Genomic DNA, 18,606 nt, shown 5'->3' with positions numbered 1-18,606 from the left:
TGAAGAAGTTTAAATATATCCTCTTTTATTATTTGTTGGCTTCTCTAGTAATGTTAAAGAGAAAAAAAAATCTTCAGCTATAACGCTCGGACCTGATCTCTTGGAACCAAGATCACATTTGACCTAATATGAAAGTAAACCAAGATCAAGTTGGGCTTGGTGGGGAGACCAGACCTATAATGTTCATTGATTAAAACTAAGGTTTGACATTATATCTATCTTCTTCTTACTCAATTTTATCAGATGAATGCAAGTATATAGAAATCCAAATAGTATAAATTCATTAGTGTGTTTCAATCAAAATTTATTGATTGATTTAGAGAACTCAGCTTGTATTATTCTATGAATTTTTGAGGTTGTAAGAAATCCAAACGTGTTCTCTATTACTTATTTCAAACTTTCTAGAGATGCTCCAATAATATACTAACTTTCAGTTAGAATGTTTAGACTTGGTCTTTAAGAGACCTAGTCCAAGTATTTTAGCTAAAGATTTTTTTATCCCTAACACTATTAGGGAAGTTTAAAATTAGTAAATGAGGACACATTTTGATTCCTTGGCACTTTAAAAATTCACGGGCTTAAAAAGAATGTAATCGGAGTTCTTTCAAGGAATTTTGATCGAATTCCATTATGAACTTAGATTATTTAGATTTTTATGAATTTATAGTAAAATTTAAAGAAGATAAATTTGATGTCAAATCATAATTCCGATTTTAGTAGTTAAATAAAAAAAATAAATTGTATAAATCAATAAGTGAGAAAAAAAATAGAGAAAGATTTACCGTAAAGAGAGGGAACGAGATACATTGCTATGTGTACATCTAAATCATAGAAATAATTTTTATATTTATTTTTTTTTAAAAATGACTCGAATGCTTTGAAAATAAAAATTAAAATCTACTATTAGTAGAAGGGTAGAACGGAAAATATCATCCAAATCATGTCTGTTTCTCAATGTATAATGCGTGATTTAAGGATTTTCTAAATCTACCTCTAAATTACTGAATTATTTTAAGTATAAAAAGTATTTAATTTATTTAAAAATATTTATTAAATTAATTTTTATCCTTAAATATCCTTTTTGTTTACTTGCAGCGACTAATCGGAACGAAAATACGCGCTTTGACTTGAGAGGCAACCACATCACACACGTCCAAAACTGCGTCGTCTCTCTCCCCCCTCCCTCTCTCTCTCTAGGAATAGCTCGTTCCTCCGATAATCGTGCGAGAAGAAAACCGAAGGCTCCTCCCTCTTCCTTCCTTTCCTTCTTTCCTGCTGGTGAAACGGACAAATTAATATCAGAAAGACGAGAGAATCAACGGCGAGAAGGCGTCAGGACGACACCAAGAGAAAGCTGCGAAGGCAAGAAAAATGGTGCAGAAAAGGAAGAAGATCGGAATGTTCATCATGTGCGGCGAACAGCCGCCGGATATGGAGATCTCAAGGGACGGCAGCCAATACAGCCTCTCCAACGGCATCCTCCCCTCCCTCGGCGCCCACAGCAACCGCCGGGTCAAGCTCCGCAGCTTCATCATCTCTCCTTACGATCGAAGGCACAAGTACGTCCGTACGTACATCGAACTATATTAAATGAAATGAAATGAAATTAAATTAAATTAAATTAAGAGGCAATACGGATGATGCAGAACTTGGGAGACGTTCTTGATCGTTCTAGTGCTCTACACGGCGTGGGTGTCGCCGTTTGAATTTGGATTCCTGGACTACTCCAAGGGGTTTCTCGCGCTGGTGGACAACGTCGTCAATGGCTTCTTCGCCGTCGACATCGTTTTGACTTTCTTCGTCGCCTACCTCGACCGAACCACATATCTCCTCGTCGACGACCCAAAGCTGATCGCCAAGAAGTACTTGACCAGCTGGTTCGTGCTCGACCTCCTTTCCACCATTCCTTCAGAAATCATGCTCCTGCTGCTCCCTCACAAACTCCGCTCTTTCGGATTCTTCAACATGCTCCGCCTCTGGCGTCTCCGACGAGTCAGCGCCATGTTTGCCGGGTACACATTCTGCCAATCATTTCGTCCGCATGCAACAGCTTTGAATGATGAATCAATTAATTTCTGCAGATTGGAAAAGGACAGAAGCTTCAGTTACTTTTGGATTCGTTGCACGAAGCTCATCTGTGTAAGTACCCATATTTATTTTAATGATCGGAAAACGGATGATCTCCTTCAAATTGCTAGTGGAATTAAATTGCGTAGGTGACACTCTTCATCGCGCACCTTGCCGGTTGCATCTTTTATCTTCTCGCTGCGAGATACCCTGACGCCACCCGCACATGGATTGGTTCTTCGATGGCAGATTTCCATGAGGAGAGCTTGTGGATTCGTTATGTGTCGTCCATGTACTGGTCCATCACCACCCTGGCCACCGTCGGCTATGGCGACTTGCACCCCGTGAGCTCTTCGGAGATGATCTTCGACATTTTCTACATGCTGTTCAACATTGGATTGTCGGCATATTTGATTGGAAACATGACCAATTTGGTTGTTCATGGCACTAGCAGGACCAGAACATATGTAAGTAATTATGAATATAATAATATTCTATGTATAATATATTATTCTCGATTAATTAATTTTTATCGACAAATGCATGCAGAGGGATACGATTCAAGCAGCGACTAGTTTTGCACAAAGAAACCAGATTCCAGAGAGGCTACAGGAGCAGATGACCTCTCATCTCAGCTTAAAGTTCAGGACTGACTCAGAAGGGCTGCAGCAGCAAGAGATCATGGATGCTCTTCCCAAAGCCATCCAATCCAGCATCTCTCACTTCTTGTTTTACTCTCTCGTTCAGCGTGTCTACTTGTTCCGAGGAATCTCTCAAGACATGCTATTTCAAATGGTAATTAATTAAACACACTCTGTAAATTAACAATTAGCCACTGACGTCGTAATTTGAAGGTGTCTGAGATGAAAGGCGAGTACTTTCCTCCAAGGGAAGATGTGATCTTGCAGAATGAAGCGCCCACCGACTTCTACATCCTGGTGACTGGCACCGCGGAGCTCATTGATCACCGGAGTGGAGCAGAAGAGGCAAGTTATTGCGATGGATATATAGTATTACAGATTACTATATAAGAGACGGATTGTATTACAGATTGTTCGGGTGGTGAAGAAAGGAGATCTTGTGGGCGAGCTGGGAGTTGTTTGTTATCGACCTCAACTGTTCACAGTTCGGACTCGATCACTGTGCCAGCTGCTTCGCTTGAACCGCACTGCCTTCCTCAACATCGTTCAGTCCAGTGTCAGCGACGGAACCATACTCATCAACAACCTGCTTCAGGTTTATACATCCCGAGCTTACTTTTCAGAGAGCAACTAAACAATAATTTCATTATACGCAGTATTTTAAGGAGCGACGGGACGACCCGGTGATGGAAGCACTGCTGAGGGAAACAGAGAACATGTTGACTCGAGGCAGAGTTGACCTTCCGTTGACTCTGGGTTTCGCCATCGTTCGAGGTGACGACGTGTTGCTGCAGCAGCTTCTGCGACGAGGGCTGGACCCGAATGAGTCGGACGACGAAGGGCGCACTGCATTGGTCTGAGTCTCAATAAGTCAAAGCTAATTTGTTAGCCTACCTGAATTGATTGGAGTTTGACTTTTTTTTTCAATCTAACCAAATAGCATTTGGCGGCGTCGAAGGGGAATGAGCATTGTGTTCGCCAGTTACTGGATTATGGTGCGGATCCGAACAGTAGAGGTATGCTGCAAAATTACGGTTTATGTTTAAGTATTCTTTCTTTAATTTTGTTGAGGAATTTGGTTGTGCAGATTCTGGAGGAAGTGTGCCGTTGTGGGAAGCTATTGTAGGGAAGCACGAGGGGGTGGCAAAGCTTCTCGTGGACAACGGCGCGCAGCTATCCGTCGGCGACATAGCCCACTTCGCCTGCACGGCTGCGGAGCATGACAGCGTCCAGATGCTGGAGGAGATCGTCCATTACGGGGGCGACGTCACGGCGGCCAAGGGAGACGGAACCACGGCGCTCCACCAAGCCGTCTGCGACGGGAACCTCGCCGTGGCGGAGTTCCTCGTTCGGCACGGAGCTGACGCGAACAAGCCCGACTCGCACGGGTGGAGCCCGCGGAGCCTGGCGGAGCAACAGGGCCACGAGGAGATCAAAGCCCTGTTTGACAGCGTAAAGCAAGCCGCCAGCGGGGCCGACCCCTCGGCGCGAACTGCGGCTGCCCCGGTGCGGCGGTTCAGCAGCGAGCCGGCGATTCCGAATCCGAACGCGGCGGCGGGGGTCGAGGAGGTCTGGCCGTTAATGTCTCCGGGAGAGGGGATGAGCGTGCATGAGCGGCGGGCGACCAACTATTCAAACTCTCTGTTCGGGGTCGTATCGGCGGCTAACAGCGGCGGCGGTGGCGGAAGACGGGGGCACAGCGGTCTGCTGTCGGCGGTCGGTGTCGGTCGTCCTCCGAAGCTGGTATTCGGCGGGGGCAGGAGCCAGACGCTTCAGGAGAGCGTAAGCTATGCGCGCGTGACGCTGAGCTGCCCGGAGAGAGGCAACGCAGCGGGCAAGCTGGTGCTTCTGCCCGAGTCGATGCAGGAGCTGCTGGACATCGCGGCGAAGAAGTTCGAGCTGCCTGGGGCGGTGAGAGTGATGACCACGGACGGGGCGGAGGTGGATGACGTGAAGCTGATAAGAGACGGGGACCATCTCGTCCTAGCCACCGGCGCATCGGATGTCGTCGATCGATGTGATTGATGTAAGAAGGAAATAAGGAGCGAGCAATAAATAATTTCAGAGCAATAATAAAATGTATACTTATTCTATTATTTATTGATATTTATTTTTAAAATAAAATAATATATAATATTTAAAAAAATACTCATCAATTAATTAATTAATAAATAATAAAATTATTTTAAAAATTATTTTAAAAATTATAACAGAATTAATAGAATAATTATTGATGCGATGATAATGAGAGATCTATTATATGTGGGTCAAAGGACGGAGATCACAATTGATGTGGAGGTCAATGCTAGAAAATCAATGGGTTCGCCAAAGGAAGTCGAGCGAAGCTCTCCTGATGTGGTCAATCAAGCATGAACCGCCCGATCGACAATCGTCGCAGGGAAGAACAGCCAAATTCGTCCGAGCGAAGAAGTTTCCAGCCGAGCGGCTATCTCACTCGATCGAGTAGAGGGATTATTGATGTATCTCTTAATATCCTTCTAGGAGATAGTGCCGCTGACATAATACATGATCAACAAGCGGATCGTACGATGGAAACTTCTACTATCTTGTTAGGGATATGCATACCCTGTTAAGGTATAGTGTCAGAGGTACTTTCCTAAGAGGTCCTTTCTTCGTAGGAAAAATTGAAAAACATACCCACGCCTCAAGAAGCGTGCATGTCGCCCGTTGGGGTGCTATATAAGGGGGTCCATGTATCGGTGGAGATACTCATTATTCACTATTCAAGCCTGTGTTTGTTGTTGCTCAGTTTTCTTCCCTCTTTCCGATGACAGATTTGAGAGTTGGAGGGCCAACGCCGGGGACCCCTTTCCTAGCTCGACATTAACGTTTTTTGTATTGTAGAGCAGAGCGAAGTCTACATCCAGTCAACGCAACAACTACATTCCTAACTTATCATCTTCTCGATTTTCAGAAAGGATCAATCCTAATACTAATTTGATTTGATTTGATTTGATGATTTGATCTGGTCAATTCTGATGATTCTCTTTTATCTCTTTTACCCCCGATAAACTTAACGGAAGATTTTTGACATTAAATTTGCTTGCTAACCTGTTGAAACGTTGTCTAGATAATAGCTTAGTAAAGATATCAGCAATTTGATCTTCAATAAAAATATAAGAGACCGTTAATTGTTGAGTTGTCACATGTTCACGAACAAAATGAAAAGCAATTTCCACATGTTGTATATGAGCATGAAAGATTGGATTTGCAGTGAGATATGCTACTCCAATATTGTCGAACCAAATTTTTTATGCAATATTTGATGCAAGAAGAAGTTCAAAGAGAAGTGATTGAAGCCAAATAATTTCAAATGTTGCATCGAGTATAGCTTTATATTCAGCCTCAGTGCTTGAATGAGATACCGTAGGTTACTTTTTCAAATTTTTTGAGATAAGATTTTGTCCAAGAAATATTGTATATCCACTTGTAGATCGTTTGTCTTTAAGAAAGTTTGTCCTATCCGCATCGCTATATGCATGTAAATCTCAAGATGATTGACGATATAAATAATATTGATCCTGTTTGAAAATCATGGAGATGGAAAGTTGGGGATATGGTTGCTACGTTGACAGGATGTGAACCCTGATTCGTTCAGCAACACAAGAAACGTCAATGTCGGGCCAGGGAAGGGGTACCCAGCGTTGGTCCTCCGACACTCAAGTCAATTACTGACAAGAAGAAGAAGAAGGCGGAACAACAATAGCACAAGTGTAAACAATAAATAATGCGTACCTCCGTCAGTGTATGAACCCCACTTATATAATGCCCTGGTGGGAGACGTGCACGCTTTTCGAGGCATAAGCATGTTTCGCAGACACATTCTCTAATTGGTCGTGGACAAGTTTTCCAATTTGTCCTGGACACATGGACAGGGACACGTTCTTCAATTGGTCCTGGACACATGGTCAGGGACACGTTCTCCAATTGGTCGTGGGTACGTCCTGCTATTGATCATCGTGCGATCCGCCTGTTGATCATGCCCTGTGTCAGCAAAGGATATCCCGAGAACATAAATGATCCCTTTGATCGGCCAAGCGAGGAAGCCGCTTGGCTGATACTCTTCTGCTCGATCAGCCTCGACTGTTCTTCCTTGTGGAGATAGGGTATAGTAGCTTGTCTCCTTCCGATCAGACAAGCACTTCGGTCTCCTAGTGTTTTGCCACTACATACTGAGCGTCTAGCGATCTTACCATACTGTTCCGAGCTAGGCGAGTGGTCAGCTCGGCCAAGCCTGTTGCCGATCGGACATTATTTGCCAGAACGACCCTTGCAGTCGACCTCCGCTCGGCCTCCGTAGGTAAGCCCTTTGGCATCCTAACGTTGACCACCTTGACTTTGACCTCCACCTAGGCAGTTGACTCGTACCGGGTGGGCCCCCTTTATCACTGCATTAAATACCATATAAAATAGTACTTTTGAGATGACGAAGTTGTTGGTCCCTTTGGAGGCCGGCAAGAGGGGAGGGGTGAATTGCCCTACAAAATAAAACTCGAGCCTTTCTCGAATTTCAACTATATAATGAACACTTGTAATAAATAAATAAAAGAGACTAAGTAAAGAAAAGCAGACACCATAGTTTTACTTGGTTTGCAATCAGGGGATTGCTAATCCAAGGAATGTAAGCGCACTATCTGATTCTCCTCTGGGCGGAGTAGCCTCTTTACAACGTTGACAGCACAAATGAAAAGAACAAAATTGAAAGCACAGAAAGAATTGATTACAAGTGAGTTATTTTTAAGCTTCTGGACCAAGGTTATATTTATAGCCTTGGTCGGGGCGCCTGGAAGGGTTCCGGGCGCCCTGGGGGGATAAAACTTATCCCCCAACGTTCAGATCGAGTCAAAACTTGATCTGGTCATTTTTACTGCTCAGGGCGCCCCGGAGGGCTCCGGGCGCCCCGGACTGCTCCGGGCGCCCCGGACTGCTCCGGGCGCCCTGGAGCCCAAAGTCAACAACGTTGACTTTTTCGCCTCCGGTTCAGCTCGTCTCGGTCCGGGTCTTGTTCGCTCCGGCTCCGCTAGCTTGGGTGATCTCGGCCATCCGGAATAGGGTTCACCCGAACCCAAGTTCCGGCCTTCTCCTCGAGCAGCCTTCCTTCCCGATTTCTCGTCCCTCGAACGCCGCGCACGTTCTTCTCATCCACCGGTGTACTCTTCCGCGGTCACCTCGTCCCTCAGACGCACCGAGCCCGTCGGCTCTCTCCCCGTGCCGTCCTTCTCACTAGCCGCGTCTTCCGCTCGACTTCCTGTGTTCCTAAGCTCCTACACACTTAGACACAAGGGTTAAACACACGCAGGACCTAACTTTGCTTGTTTGATCACATCAAAACACCTTGGGGTTCCAACAATCTCCCCCTTTTTGATGTGAGCAACCCAAGTTAAGTTAGGGTGACCATATGCAATAAAAACAATTTATATTCAAATAAGTCCAAATATTTTTCAATTGAAAAATTATAGTACCTCCCCCTAGACTTAACATACTTCTCCCCCTTTGATCACATAAAAAATGGGGTTATAAACAAGTCTAAGATAAATTCAAAATAAGAACTTTTAAGTGTAAAATATTTAATAATGTCTAAATAAAGACACTCTTCAGAATTTTTCGTTAAAAAAAAAATATTTTTCAGATAAGAACAGTCATAAGTGTTTAAAAAGAATTTAAGTTTAAAACTTATCTCAGCATTCCCCAAAAAAATTTTTTCTAATTAAAAGAATTCTAAGTGAATATTCATAAGAAACAATTCTAAGTCAATTTTAAAAAAAAAATGATAAGGTAATATTATCAAAAAAACTCTAAGTTAACTTTTATATAAAAAAAAATCTAAGTCAATTTTCATAAAAATTTCTAAGATAATAAAAAAAATTTCTAAGTTAAGTTAAAAATTTTAAATATTTTCTAACACAAATTGAATAACTCTTTTAAAGCATTAAGTAATTTAAATTAATGTTTTTTCAGTTAGTCAATTAAACTTTTCATTTCGATACTTGGCTTCCAGGTCGTGGCGAGGCACTAGGCCTTCTTGGTTATTGGAGCAACAACCACTTCCTTAGACAAAGCCTCATAATGAAATTAGTTGTTTAATTTCCTTACTGAAAATGCTAAGTCTAATTTTAATTTTAAATTAAATAGGTTTTTGGAACCCAGTAGAGGTTCCTACCTACAGGATTAACCAAGTATTTCCTAGGTATATAGATTTTTGATATATTTCTAATTTGACTTTGATGAAATCTATAATACCAATTTAAACTTCTATAATTCCTAAAAGTAGAAATATTTGAACCATTAGATTTTTTTCAATCTTTCTATTTCTTCTTTTAGTTTTTCATTTTCAATTTTCAATTTTTCAAAATCCTCTATAAGACATGATTTTGCCAAAATTCTTTTTGTTTCTAAAATTTCATTTTCTAATTTGGCATTTTTATTTTCTAATTTATACATGGATTTAGTCATAGCTTTGATACCAAAGTAAAGTTCATCAGGGGGTAAGAGGCATACCTCACTTACCATATCAGACTTGAAGCCTGAATCTCCCCCTGCTTCGCTACTTCCATCTGAGGTCGCTCCCTCTTCATCGATGCTGGGTTCTGATGTACTTTGTCCTTCGTAGCTTGCCATCAGTGCTATCCCGGCATATTCTTGAGCTTCTGATTCGGTTGAAGAAGTGTCGTCCCAAGTTGCTTTTAGGTTGTGTTTCTTAGGTGCCTTCATTTTGACCTTCTTGAGTTCTGGGCAGTCTTCCCTTAAGTGTCCCTCCTTCTGACACTGGTAGCACCGTACCTTTCTTCTACCTTTTTGATTCTTTTTATTCTGCATTTTAAATTTATTAGATCTAAAATTTTTTTTAAAGTTTCTTACCATGTACGCTTCTTGATCGTCTTCGGAGTCTGACTCGGGTTCATCCTTGTTGGTTGCGTTCAACGTCATAGTCTGGGTTGTGTCCTTTGATATCTCTGCATATCTAGTTTCATGTAATTCAAGGGTAGAAAACAACTCCTCTAAAGTACTTACCTCCAGGTATTTTGAGATGTAGTAAGCATCGACGATTGATGTCCACTCCGGAGTTCTTGGAAACGCGTTGAGCGCGTAGCGTATAGTGTCTCGGTTTGTTACCGTTTCACCAAGGTTTTCGAGACCAGTAACTAGTTCTTTTACCTTTGCATGTAGACTGGCTACTTTCTCACCTTTCTCCAGACGGATGTTCATCAGTTTGTTGCGGAGGATGTCCCTTCTAGCGAGCTTTGCTTCGGACGTGCCTTTGTGGAGTTCCAAGAACTTCTCCCAAAGTTCTTTAGCAGATAAATAGTTTCCGATGCGGTTGACCTCTTGAGGCGGTAACACGCTCAGCAGGTGATGTTCCGCACGGCTGTTTGCTACCGACTCATTCTGCTCCTTCTTTGTCCAATCGTTCTCTTCTTTTTCTTTTCCATCTTTATCTATTGGAGCTACAAAACCATATTTCATAATAAACCGAATTTCAAAATCTGTTTTTAGGAATACCTCCATACGACGCTTCCAGTCTGCGAAGTTCCCCTCGAATTTTGGTGGAACAATGCTTGGTCTGACCATCTTTGTTGCTTTGATCGGCGGTTAGTCCTCCTGAAGCGCCTTGGCTCTGATACTACTTGTTGGTCCCTTTGGAGGCCGGCAAGAGGGGAGGGGTGAATTGCCCTACAAAATAAAACTCGAACCTTTCTCGGATTTCAACTATATAATGAACACTTGTAATAAATAAATAAAAGAGACTAAGTAAAGAAAAGCAGACACCAGAGTTTTACTTGGTTTGCAATTAGGGGATTGCTAATCCAAGGAATGTAAGCGCACTATCTGATTCTCCTCTGGGCGGAGTAGCATCTTTACAACGTTGACAGCACAAATGAAAAGAACAAAATTGAAAGCACAGAAAGAATTGATTACAAGTGAGTTATTTTTAAGCTTCTGGACCAAGGCTATATTTATACCCTTGGTCGGGGCGCCTGGAAGGGTTCCGGGCGTCCTGGGGGGGGGATAAAACTTATCCCCCAACGTTCAGATCGAGTCAAAACTTGATCTGGTCAATTTTACTGCTCAGGGCGCCCTGGAGGGTTCCGGGCGCCCCGGAGGGTTCCGGGCGCCCCGGAGGGCTCCGAGCGCCCCGGACTGCTCTGAGCGCCCTGGTGCCCAAAGTCAACAACGTTGACTTTTTCGCCTTCGGTTCAGCTCGTCTCGGTCCGGGTCTTGTTCGCTCCGGCTCCGCTAGCTTGGGTGATCTCGGCCATCCGGAATAGGGTTCACCCGAACCCAAGTTCCGGTCTTTTCCTCGAGCAGCCTTCCTTCCCGATTTCTCGTCCCTCGAACGCCGCACACGTTCTTCTCGTCCACCGGTGTACTATTCCGCGGTCACCTCGTCCCTCGGACGCACCGAGCCCGTCGGCTCTCTCCCCGTGCCGTCCTTCTCGCTAGCCGCGTCTTCCGCTCGACTTCCTGTGTTCCTAAGCTTCTGCACACTTAGACACAAGGGTTAAACACACGCAGGACCTAACTTAGCTTGTTTGATCACATCAAAACACCTTGGGGTTCCAACAGAAGTATTCCTCTTACATTATTCCAATTTTGCTCAATTGGAGGATGTATAAATTGACAAGCATGATTTACTGCAAAGGTAATATCAGACCGTGTGATAGTGACACATTTGGCATTTTTCTAAACTTTGTCTTGGGCATGATTGTTAGGACCAAAAGGAATTTAGATATCAAAAGGAATTTAGATATCTCCATAATGATATGATATTGTCCACTTTGGGCCTAAGCTCTCATGATTTTATTTTTGAGCTCTAGCCAAAAAGAGATATCTTTCCCTTATAAACTCATAATTTTTCTCATGTGTTTTCAATGTGGGGCTTTGTTTGCAACCTTGCAATCTAACAATCTCCCCTCAAACGAAGGATCACAAGCTTCCCACGTCTGATCCTCGACCCACCAGGTCTTTCCGCCCCTCAGTCCACCCGACCTACTAGGACTTCTTGCTTAGTGTCTGGTTCTCTTGATCCGGACATGGGAGCCCTTACTTTCTTTGTTCGAGGTCAATATTCTACTCACATGTTCAATTAGATCATACCTCTTGTGCACAGTTGGCTGTTATATCTTCTGGCAATCCGGACTCTAATACCAATTGTTTGGACCAAAATGAATTTAGATATCAAAAGGAATTTAATATCTCTACAATGACATGATATTGTCCACATTGGGTATAAGCCTTCATTGTTTTATTTTTGGCTCTACCCAAAATGCCTCATACCAATGGAGATATTTTTCTCTTATAAACTCATGATCTTTCCTATGTGTTTTCAATGTGGAACTTTGTGCTCTCAAAAGAAGGACCATAGGTTTCTCATGTCTGATTCTCAATCCAATAGGTCTTCCTGCCCTTTAGCCCACCCGACCTATTAGGACTTCCTACATAGTGTCTGATCCTCTTAATCCAGACACGGGAGCCTCCACTTCCTTTATTAGAGATCAATATTCTACGCACAAGGCTCAATTGGACCATAACTTTGATACTAATTGTTATAAACAAAAGAAATTTATATATCTCCATAATAGCATGATATTGTGAGACTAAGTCCTCGTGATTTTATTTTTGAACTATACCCAAAAGACCTCATACTAATGAAGATATCTTTCTCTTATAAACCCATGATCTTTCTTATATGTTTAATGTGAGACTTTATTTGTAACCTTGCAACCCAACAATGATGTTGATTATTTGACATTGCAAAGATATTATATATGGGAAGGTGTTGTTGAAGAAGATGGAACAGGAAGTTTGCCGGTGTGAGTGGCCTCCCATCCTTCGACTGGTTTTGCAGTGTTGAAGTTCCTGCAAGGCAACTAGTAGCGATGTCAACGACATTGGGGGGGGGGGGGGGGGGCGGTTGGAGATCTCCTCCTCCTGCTATCCATCTTAGCTGGCAAGAGTTGTCAGCGACCGACGTCGGTGGCGCAAGCAAGGGTTTGTGGCTTCGATGAAAAGGAGCTTCGTTCCCCTTTCTTGGTGTTGGCAGCGGAAGAAAGAAAAGACTAATTTCCGGTCGTTATCGAAAACGAGGAGGAATGAGAGAATTAAAACAAGTAAGAGAGAGAGAGAGAGGGGGGGGGGGTGTAGGTTGGAGATCTCCTCCTCTTGCTATCCGTCTTAGCTGGCAAGAGTTGTCAGCGACCAACGTCGGTGGCGCAAGCAAGGGTTGGAGGCTTCGATGAAAAGGAGCTTCGTTCCCCTTTTTTGGTGTTGGCAGCGGAAGAAAGAAAAGACTAATTTTCGGTCGTTATCGAAAACGAAGAGGAACTAGAGAATTAAAACAAGCAAGAGAGAGAATAAAGGTTAATTTGAAAGAGTTTATCCTTTATTGTCTTGGTAGCATAGGAAGGATTGTTAGATCGGCGAAGGAAAAGATTGATTAGATCTTAAAGACAGAAGAGAGTTCGTTGTTTATTGGATCTCTATCTTAAGAAGTTGAGGGAAGAGAAAAATAGATGGTTCTGATTCTATATAAGAAGAAGATTAAAGAGAGTAAGAAATACTACGAGAGCAATAATAAAATTTATTATTCATTTATATGTGTTCTAAAAACATTACACCATATAATATTTAAAAAATACTTAATCAATTAACTAATTAATAAATAATAAAATTATTCTAAAAATTATTTTAATAATTATGATTCTTTTTATCTCTTCTAAGTAATAGCTAGCTGACATGAATTACGACACTCATAAAAATCCAAAGCTAATCCCCTCATTTTTATCATCATTAGAAGTGTTTTAAGTTAAGGAAAACATGAATATTTCATCATGAGATGTCTTTTTTATATATGTTTTTCAACATATAATATTTTTTTTTATGATACTTAAAGATTGCAATTGGTTGTATGGGAAGGTGGAAGTCATAATCCAGATAGAAACACGACTGTGGATGATAGAGAGCCAAGAACAACTTGCTTTGCTTATCAAGGAATTACATACAAATGAAGATTCTTTGGATGTGACACAGGGAACGCGGTAGGATTCGTGTGCGAATAAACAATCTGCCATTCCCTTCACGCACAGCAATTCTGTCCCGTGTAATGAATTCCAGGTAGCGAAGAGGAATGCACAATTTAGTTTCCCACGTCGCCGGCGCCCGTCGCCGGATCGACCTGGGAACTCTTCGGACCGTCGTTTCCCTCAGTCCGGTCGGTGATCTGCTCCATCATTCGGACAACCTCAGCGATATCCGGACGGGAGTCCGGCACGGCGGAGACGCAGGCCATCGCGATCTGGAGGAGCTGCACCATCTCCTCCTCGATGTCCGCGTATCGCATGAGCTCCGCGTCGAACACCTCCGCCGTCCATTCCTCCCGCACCACCGATTGCACCCACCGCGGCAGGTCGATCCCCTCCTCGTTCAGCGACGCCTGGTTCGGCGCCTTCCCCGTCAGGAGCTCCAACAGCAGCACGCCGAAGCTGTACACGTCGGACTTGAACGTGGGCCGCCGCGTCTCCAACACCTCCGGCGCTTGGTAGCCGGCCGGACGAATGCGAGGCGCGGGGTGGAAGAGCGGGTGAAGCGCGAAATCGGAGAAGGCAGCGGAATCGAGGTCGCCGGCCCGGAGGAGGACGTTGGACGCTTTGATGTTGCCGTGCACGAGTTGCGCCGTGGTGTGGAGGTGAGCGAGGCCGCGACCGGCGGCCAGGGCCACCCGCATCCGGCTCTCCCATCCCAGCGGCGAACGACCCGCTCCCCTGCTCCCTGTCGATATCAAATCAATGAGACATTGCTCCTCGAGTAGAATTCATTGCATTGATAAATCTAAATTCGCCAATCTCGCATTCAATCAGTGAATCGATCACAAAGTTCTCTCTTTCCACTGCCATTTGTTCGACAGTTAGTCCTGTTGATCACGCTGCCTCAAAGGTCCCCATAATTCACGACATCCCAGCGGAGCAGAGGACCTTTCCACGGAAAAGGATAAAAACAGAGCACCTACAGCTGTAAACCACCTTGAATGGTTTCCTCCTTTTTCCAGATCAGCAGCGAGCACGGCCAGCGGAGCCTCACTTCTCCCTCTTCCCTACCATGAGCTTCGAGCTCACGGTTTGAATGATTCGCGATAAAGAAAGGGAAAGGAAAGTTTATTCTAATTCTTGAAGAAATCAAAAAAGTAATGGCGGATTGAATTTTTTCAGGAAAAAAATGATTGAGAAAGAAAAGTAAAGAAGAATGAACAGTTGTGGCGGTGTGCTTGTACTGACCGTGGAGGAGTGAGGAGAGGCTGCCGGCGGGGAGGAAGTCGAGGACGAGGAGCTTCTCGTCCGTGGAGTAGTAGTAGGCGCGAGGGGCGACGAGGTTTGGGCGCTCCGTCAGGCCCAGAGTGTGCATGAGCGCGTCGAATTCCGGCTTCGCGGCGGTCACGTCCTTGAGGCGCTTCACGACCACGATGGTGCCTTCCTCGAGCACCGCCTTGTAGGATGTGCCCATGGTTCCCTTCCCCAGCACCTCCGCAGATGCGCGCAGCAGGTCCTCTAAATCGAAACTGTACTCGGCGGCGCCGCTGCCCACGAACACCAGCTTGTTCCGCTCTGCTTCCACCAGCGCGCTCGCGCTGCCGCTCATCTCGTCCTTGGAGGACGAGGTCATACCCGTCTCGATCGATCTCCCACCTGTCGCCGCCGCAGTTGCCCTCGTCCCAGATTCCGACCCCTTTGCAGATTTCTCCTTCGTGCGGAATGCTCCCTTTCTCCGCAGCCGGAAAAATAAGCAGACCACGAGCAGCAGCAGCACTAGAAAAACGACAATGGAGGCCACGATGATCCCGACGATTGCTGCCGTGGAGAGCCTCTTCGACGACCTCTTGGTCGGGACCTCGATGGCCGCTGGGGCAGCAGATGGAGACGGAAAAAAGGGCTCGCACGGGGGCAATGGGGCGCCGCACAGATCCAGATTGCCCACGAAGGAGGAGGCAGGGAATCCCTCGAGGCTCCTGGGCACAGAGCCATTGAGCTCGTTGTTGGAGACATTGAAGTACTTGAGGGAGGCGATGCTGATACTGGGAAGACTGCCAGAGAGGTGGTTATTTTCGAGGAAGAGCCCCTTGAGTCTGGTGAGATTGTTGAGGGCGAACGGGACAGGACCAGTGAGATTGTTGCTGGACAGATCGAGCCGGTGGAGGAGCGTCAGCCCAACCAAGCCCGGCGGGATTACGCCGGAGAAGAGATTGTCCTGCAGGAAAAGTCTTTTGAGCTGGGCGAGGTCGGCGAGCTCAGCGGGGATGGGGCCAGAGAGGCGGTTGGAGCGGAGGGAGAGGGCACGGAGGCCGGAAATGCGTCCGAGTGTGTCAGCCACGACGGAGCCCAGGAGGCCCACGCCCGGGAGGCGGAGCTCCAGCACGGCAGTGCGGCCGGAGTCACAGCGGACGCCTGCCCATTCGCAGGCCGACGCGTTGGCATCCCACTGGACGCGCGGCTCGTGGCGGAGGCCACCCATGAAGGCGAGCAGCGAAGCGCGGTCCTGCGTGGGCTCAGACCGCGCCGCCCGGACCGGCGACGAAGGGTCGCCTGAGCCGGCGAGGAGGATCAGAACGGCCAGCGCGAGAAGCGCCATTGCGAGTGGAAGGGCAGGGGAAATAGCTCAATTCGGCGACCAAAATTACAGGAACAACAGAATTCTGTGGCGGATTTGGGTCGAGTCGGCAGATATGTGGAGCGCCATGGACGGAGACGCGAAGGGGAGAGCAAGGGCAGGGGTCACGAGAGGCCGGGGAAAATAAAGAGGGTTATCGCCTTTTTGTTCACTGCTTTTGCTTCTGAGGGGATTAAAGATCTAAAACTGCAATTAGTAACATTCTTTAGATGCAGTATATGATTATTAATCTTTAAAATAATAATTAAGAAGGTGTTTAACTAAATTTATTAAAAATAATTTATAAGTTCGTACAACTTATAAGTTGTTAGGTCTTATTTTAAAAATAAATTATTAAAGTGCTTGGATGAATTTATTACAATCAACTTAAAGTATTGATGTTTTTGATATTATACCATCTTTTTATTAATAAAATTATCAAAAAGATATAATACTATTAATAGAGGATTTTTAGATTTTTATTAATAGAGGATTTTGAGCGAATTTCTGCATAGGAAGAGAGTAAATTAGAAAGAGGCATTGACGGAGAAGATGACACAGCGTTGGAAGAAAAGTCGGGGAGATAAAAAGATATTAGACTTATAAAAATTTATAGAGGATAAGATGAGGATTTATGAAATTATATAAGGATATTTTAGAGAAACAAATTATTAAAATAAGATTCTTTTTTTTAAAGTAGGGTCTTCCATACTTTTTTAAAAACAGCTTATACAACTTATTTTGACAATTTATAAGCTGTTTGAAAAAAATTTTACCAAATAAAATTTTTACTGGTACATGTATAAATTTTGTGAGAGTTTTTTTAGGAACAAGTGAAATTTTTGACCTATATATACATCAGGTTTGATTAAGATTAAACTTTCAATGATTACGTAAGATTTTTTATTTTTTACTTTTTTTTTATCTAAAAATCTAAGGTTACTTTAGACTAAAGGATGTTTCAGTTAGAATAATTTTAATATTTAGAATAGTAAAAAAGTTATTTTAGTCATTTACTATTTTTTTCCTTTTTTTTTTAAAATATAGGGGGCTAAGTGTCATTTTTTCAATAAGGAAAACTGCTTTTGGATGAAAAATAAAAAGGGATTAAAGTTATTTAGTCATAATTTTAACATTTAAATAAAAGTAAGGATTATTTTGATCATTTAATATATTTTTTTTCTTTAAAATATAGGAGGACTAAGTGTCATTTCTTAAATATAAGAGAACAAATTATTTTTCGGATGAAAAAATACAGAGGTTAAAAGTTATTTAGTCAAAAAAAAAATATATTTATATAATTATATGTCTGTATTTTATCATGAGCCTAAGTGTCATTTTTTCAATAAGGGAAACGGTTTTGGATGGAAAATAAAAAAAGATTAAAATTATTTAATCATAATTTTAATATTTAAATAAAAGTAAGAGTTATTTTGATTGTTTAATATTTTTTTTCTTTAAAATATAGGAGGACTAAATGTGATTTTTTAAATATAGGAGAATAAATTGTTTTTGGTTGAAAAATACAGGAGTTGAAAGTTATTTAGTTAAAAATAAAATATATTTATATGTCCGTATTTTATCATGAGCCTAACGATATCGAATCGTCATAATTTATTTCAACGGAAATTAAAGGAAAAGAAAGCGACGGTGATTGGCCTTCGGACGGGCTGCGGAGGAGGCGCTTTTTTACCACATACGAGGGAGGGAAGGCGATGGTGGTCTGGTCAAGTACGACACCGAGACTAGGGACTGAGACGGGGAAGCCGGAGAGCGGGCCCACAGAAAAGGACTCGTCGGCAGTCGTACGTGAGATGATCTGTCTTGTCGAGATTCCACAATTAACGCGGAGACTGCCCTTTAGTTTTATTTAGTGGGGGCATAATGAAAGTTTGTTTAAGGCGATCGATATTTAGGCTATGTTTACTCTAGAGTGTGGATGAGGAAAAGAAAGAAATCAACGATAGAAAGTTATCTTTGGAGAGAAAAGAAAGGGTGAAGAAATCTTTTCCTTTGTACACTTGTTTACCTTGATAGAGGAAAGTGAATACTTGTGATGTAATTTTGTAAATAAAAAAGGGTGCATGCGTCATTTTTTTGGTACATAGTGTAATTTTGTGAGTTAAAAAGGCTACATGCGTCATTTTTTTTTATATATAATGTAATTTTGTGAATGCAAAAGGGGTACATGCGTCATTTTTTTTTCCATCCGTTGCTTTCCGTCCGATTTTGAGATGATCAA

The 18,606-nt window shown here is 43.3% G+C and overlaps 2 protein-coding genes across 2 annotated transcripts; one reads left to right on the top strand and one right to left on the bottom strand.

The window, feature by feature from the left end:
- The first annotated feature begins 1,204 nt into the window (after positions 1–1,204).
- Positions 1,205–4,733, top strand: LOC121982679 (potassium channel AKT1-like). The gene is made up of 10 exons (XM_042535797.1): positions 1,205–1,559; positions 1,647–2,012; positions 2,082–2,139; positions 2,217–2,534; positions 2,617–2,862; positions 2,922–3,053; positions 3,118–3,303; positions 3,365–3,562; positions 3,649–3,724; positions 3,796–4,733. Exons 1-10 carry the CDS (start codon positions 1,372–1,374, stop codon positions 4,731–4,733), a joined length of 2,706 nt encoding a protein of 901 aa, XP_042391731.1. The 5' UTR covers positions 1,205–1,371.
- An 8,947-nt stretch (positions 4,734–13,680) lies between these two features.
- Positions 13,681–16,767, bottom strand: LOC121979239 (probable inactive receptor kinase At2g26730). Its single transcript, XM_042531197.1, has 2 exons — positions 14,999–16,767; positions 13,681–14,495 (listed from the first exon to the last, which is right to left on the bottom strand). Exons 1-2 carry the CDS (start codon positions 16,344–16,346, stop codon positions 13,864–13,866), a joined length of 1,980 nt encoding a protein of 659 aa, XP_042387131.1. The 5' UTR covers positions 16,347–16,767; the 3' UTR covers positions 13,681–13,863.
- Positions 16,768–18,606: the final 1,839 nt, after the last annotated feature.

Source organism: Zingiber officinale, chromosome 5A (genome assembly GCF_018446385.1).
Source record: "Zingiber officinale cultivar Zhangliang chromosome 5A, Zo_v1.1, whole genome shotgun sequence".
In the NCBI taxonomy this organism is placed as follows: domain Eukaryota; kingdom Viridiplantae; phylum Streptophyta; class Magnoliopsida; order Zingiberales; family Zingiberaceae; genus Zingiber; species Zingiber officinale.
The sequence above is the reverse complement of the archived record's forward strand: the minus strand, read 5'-3'. Positions and strand labels throughout refer to the sequence as shown.

Coding starts and splice junctions, on each gene's coding strand:
- LOC121979239 (XM_042531197.1), bottom strand. CDS start 16,346: ATGGCGCTTCTCGCGCTGGCCGTTCTGATCCTCCTCGCCGGCTCAGGC. Junction 14,496..14,998: donor CCTCTCCTCACTCCTCCACG/GTCAGTACAAGC, acceptor TGATATCGACAG/GGAGCAGGGGAGCGGGTCGT.
- LOC121982679 (XM_042535797.1), top strand. CDS start 1,372: ATGGTGCAGAAAAGGAAGAAGATCGGAATGTTCATCATGTGCGGCGAA. Junction 1,560..1,646: donor CCTTACGATCGAAGGCACAA/GTACGTCCGTAC, acceptor CGGATGATGCAG/AACTTGGGAGACGTTCTTGA. Junction 2,863..2,921: donor AAGACATGCTATTTCAAATG/GTAATTAATTAA, acceptor CGTAATTTGAAG/GTGTCTGAGATGAAAGGCGA.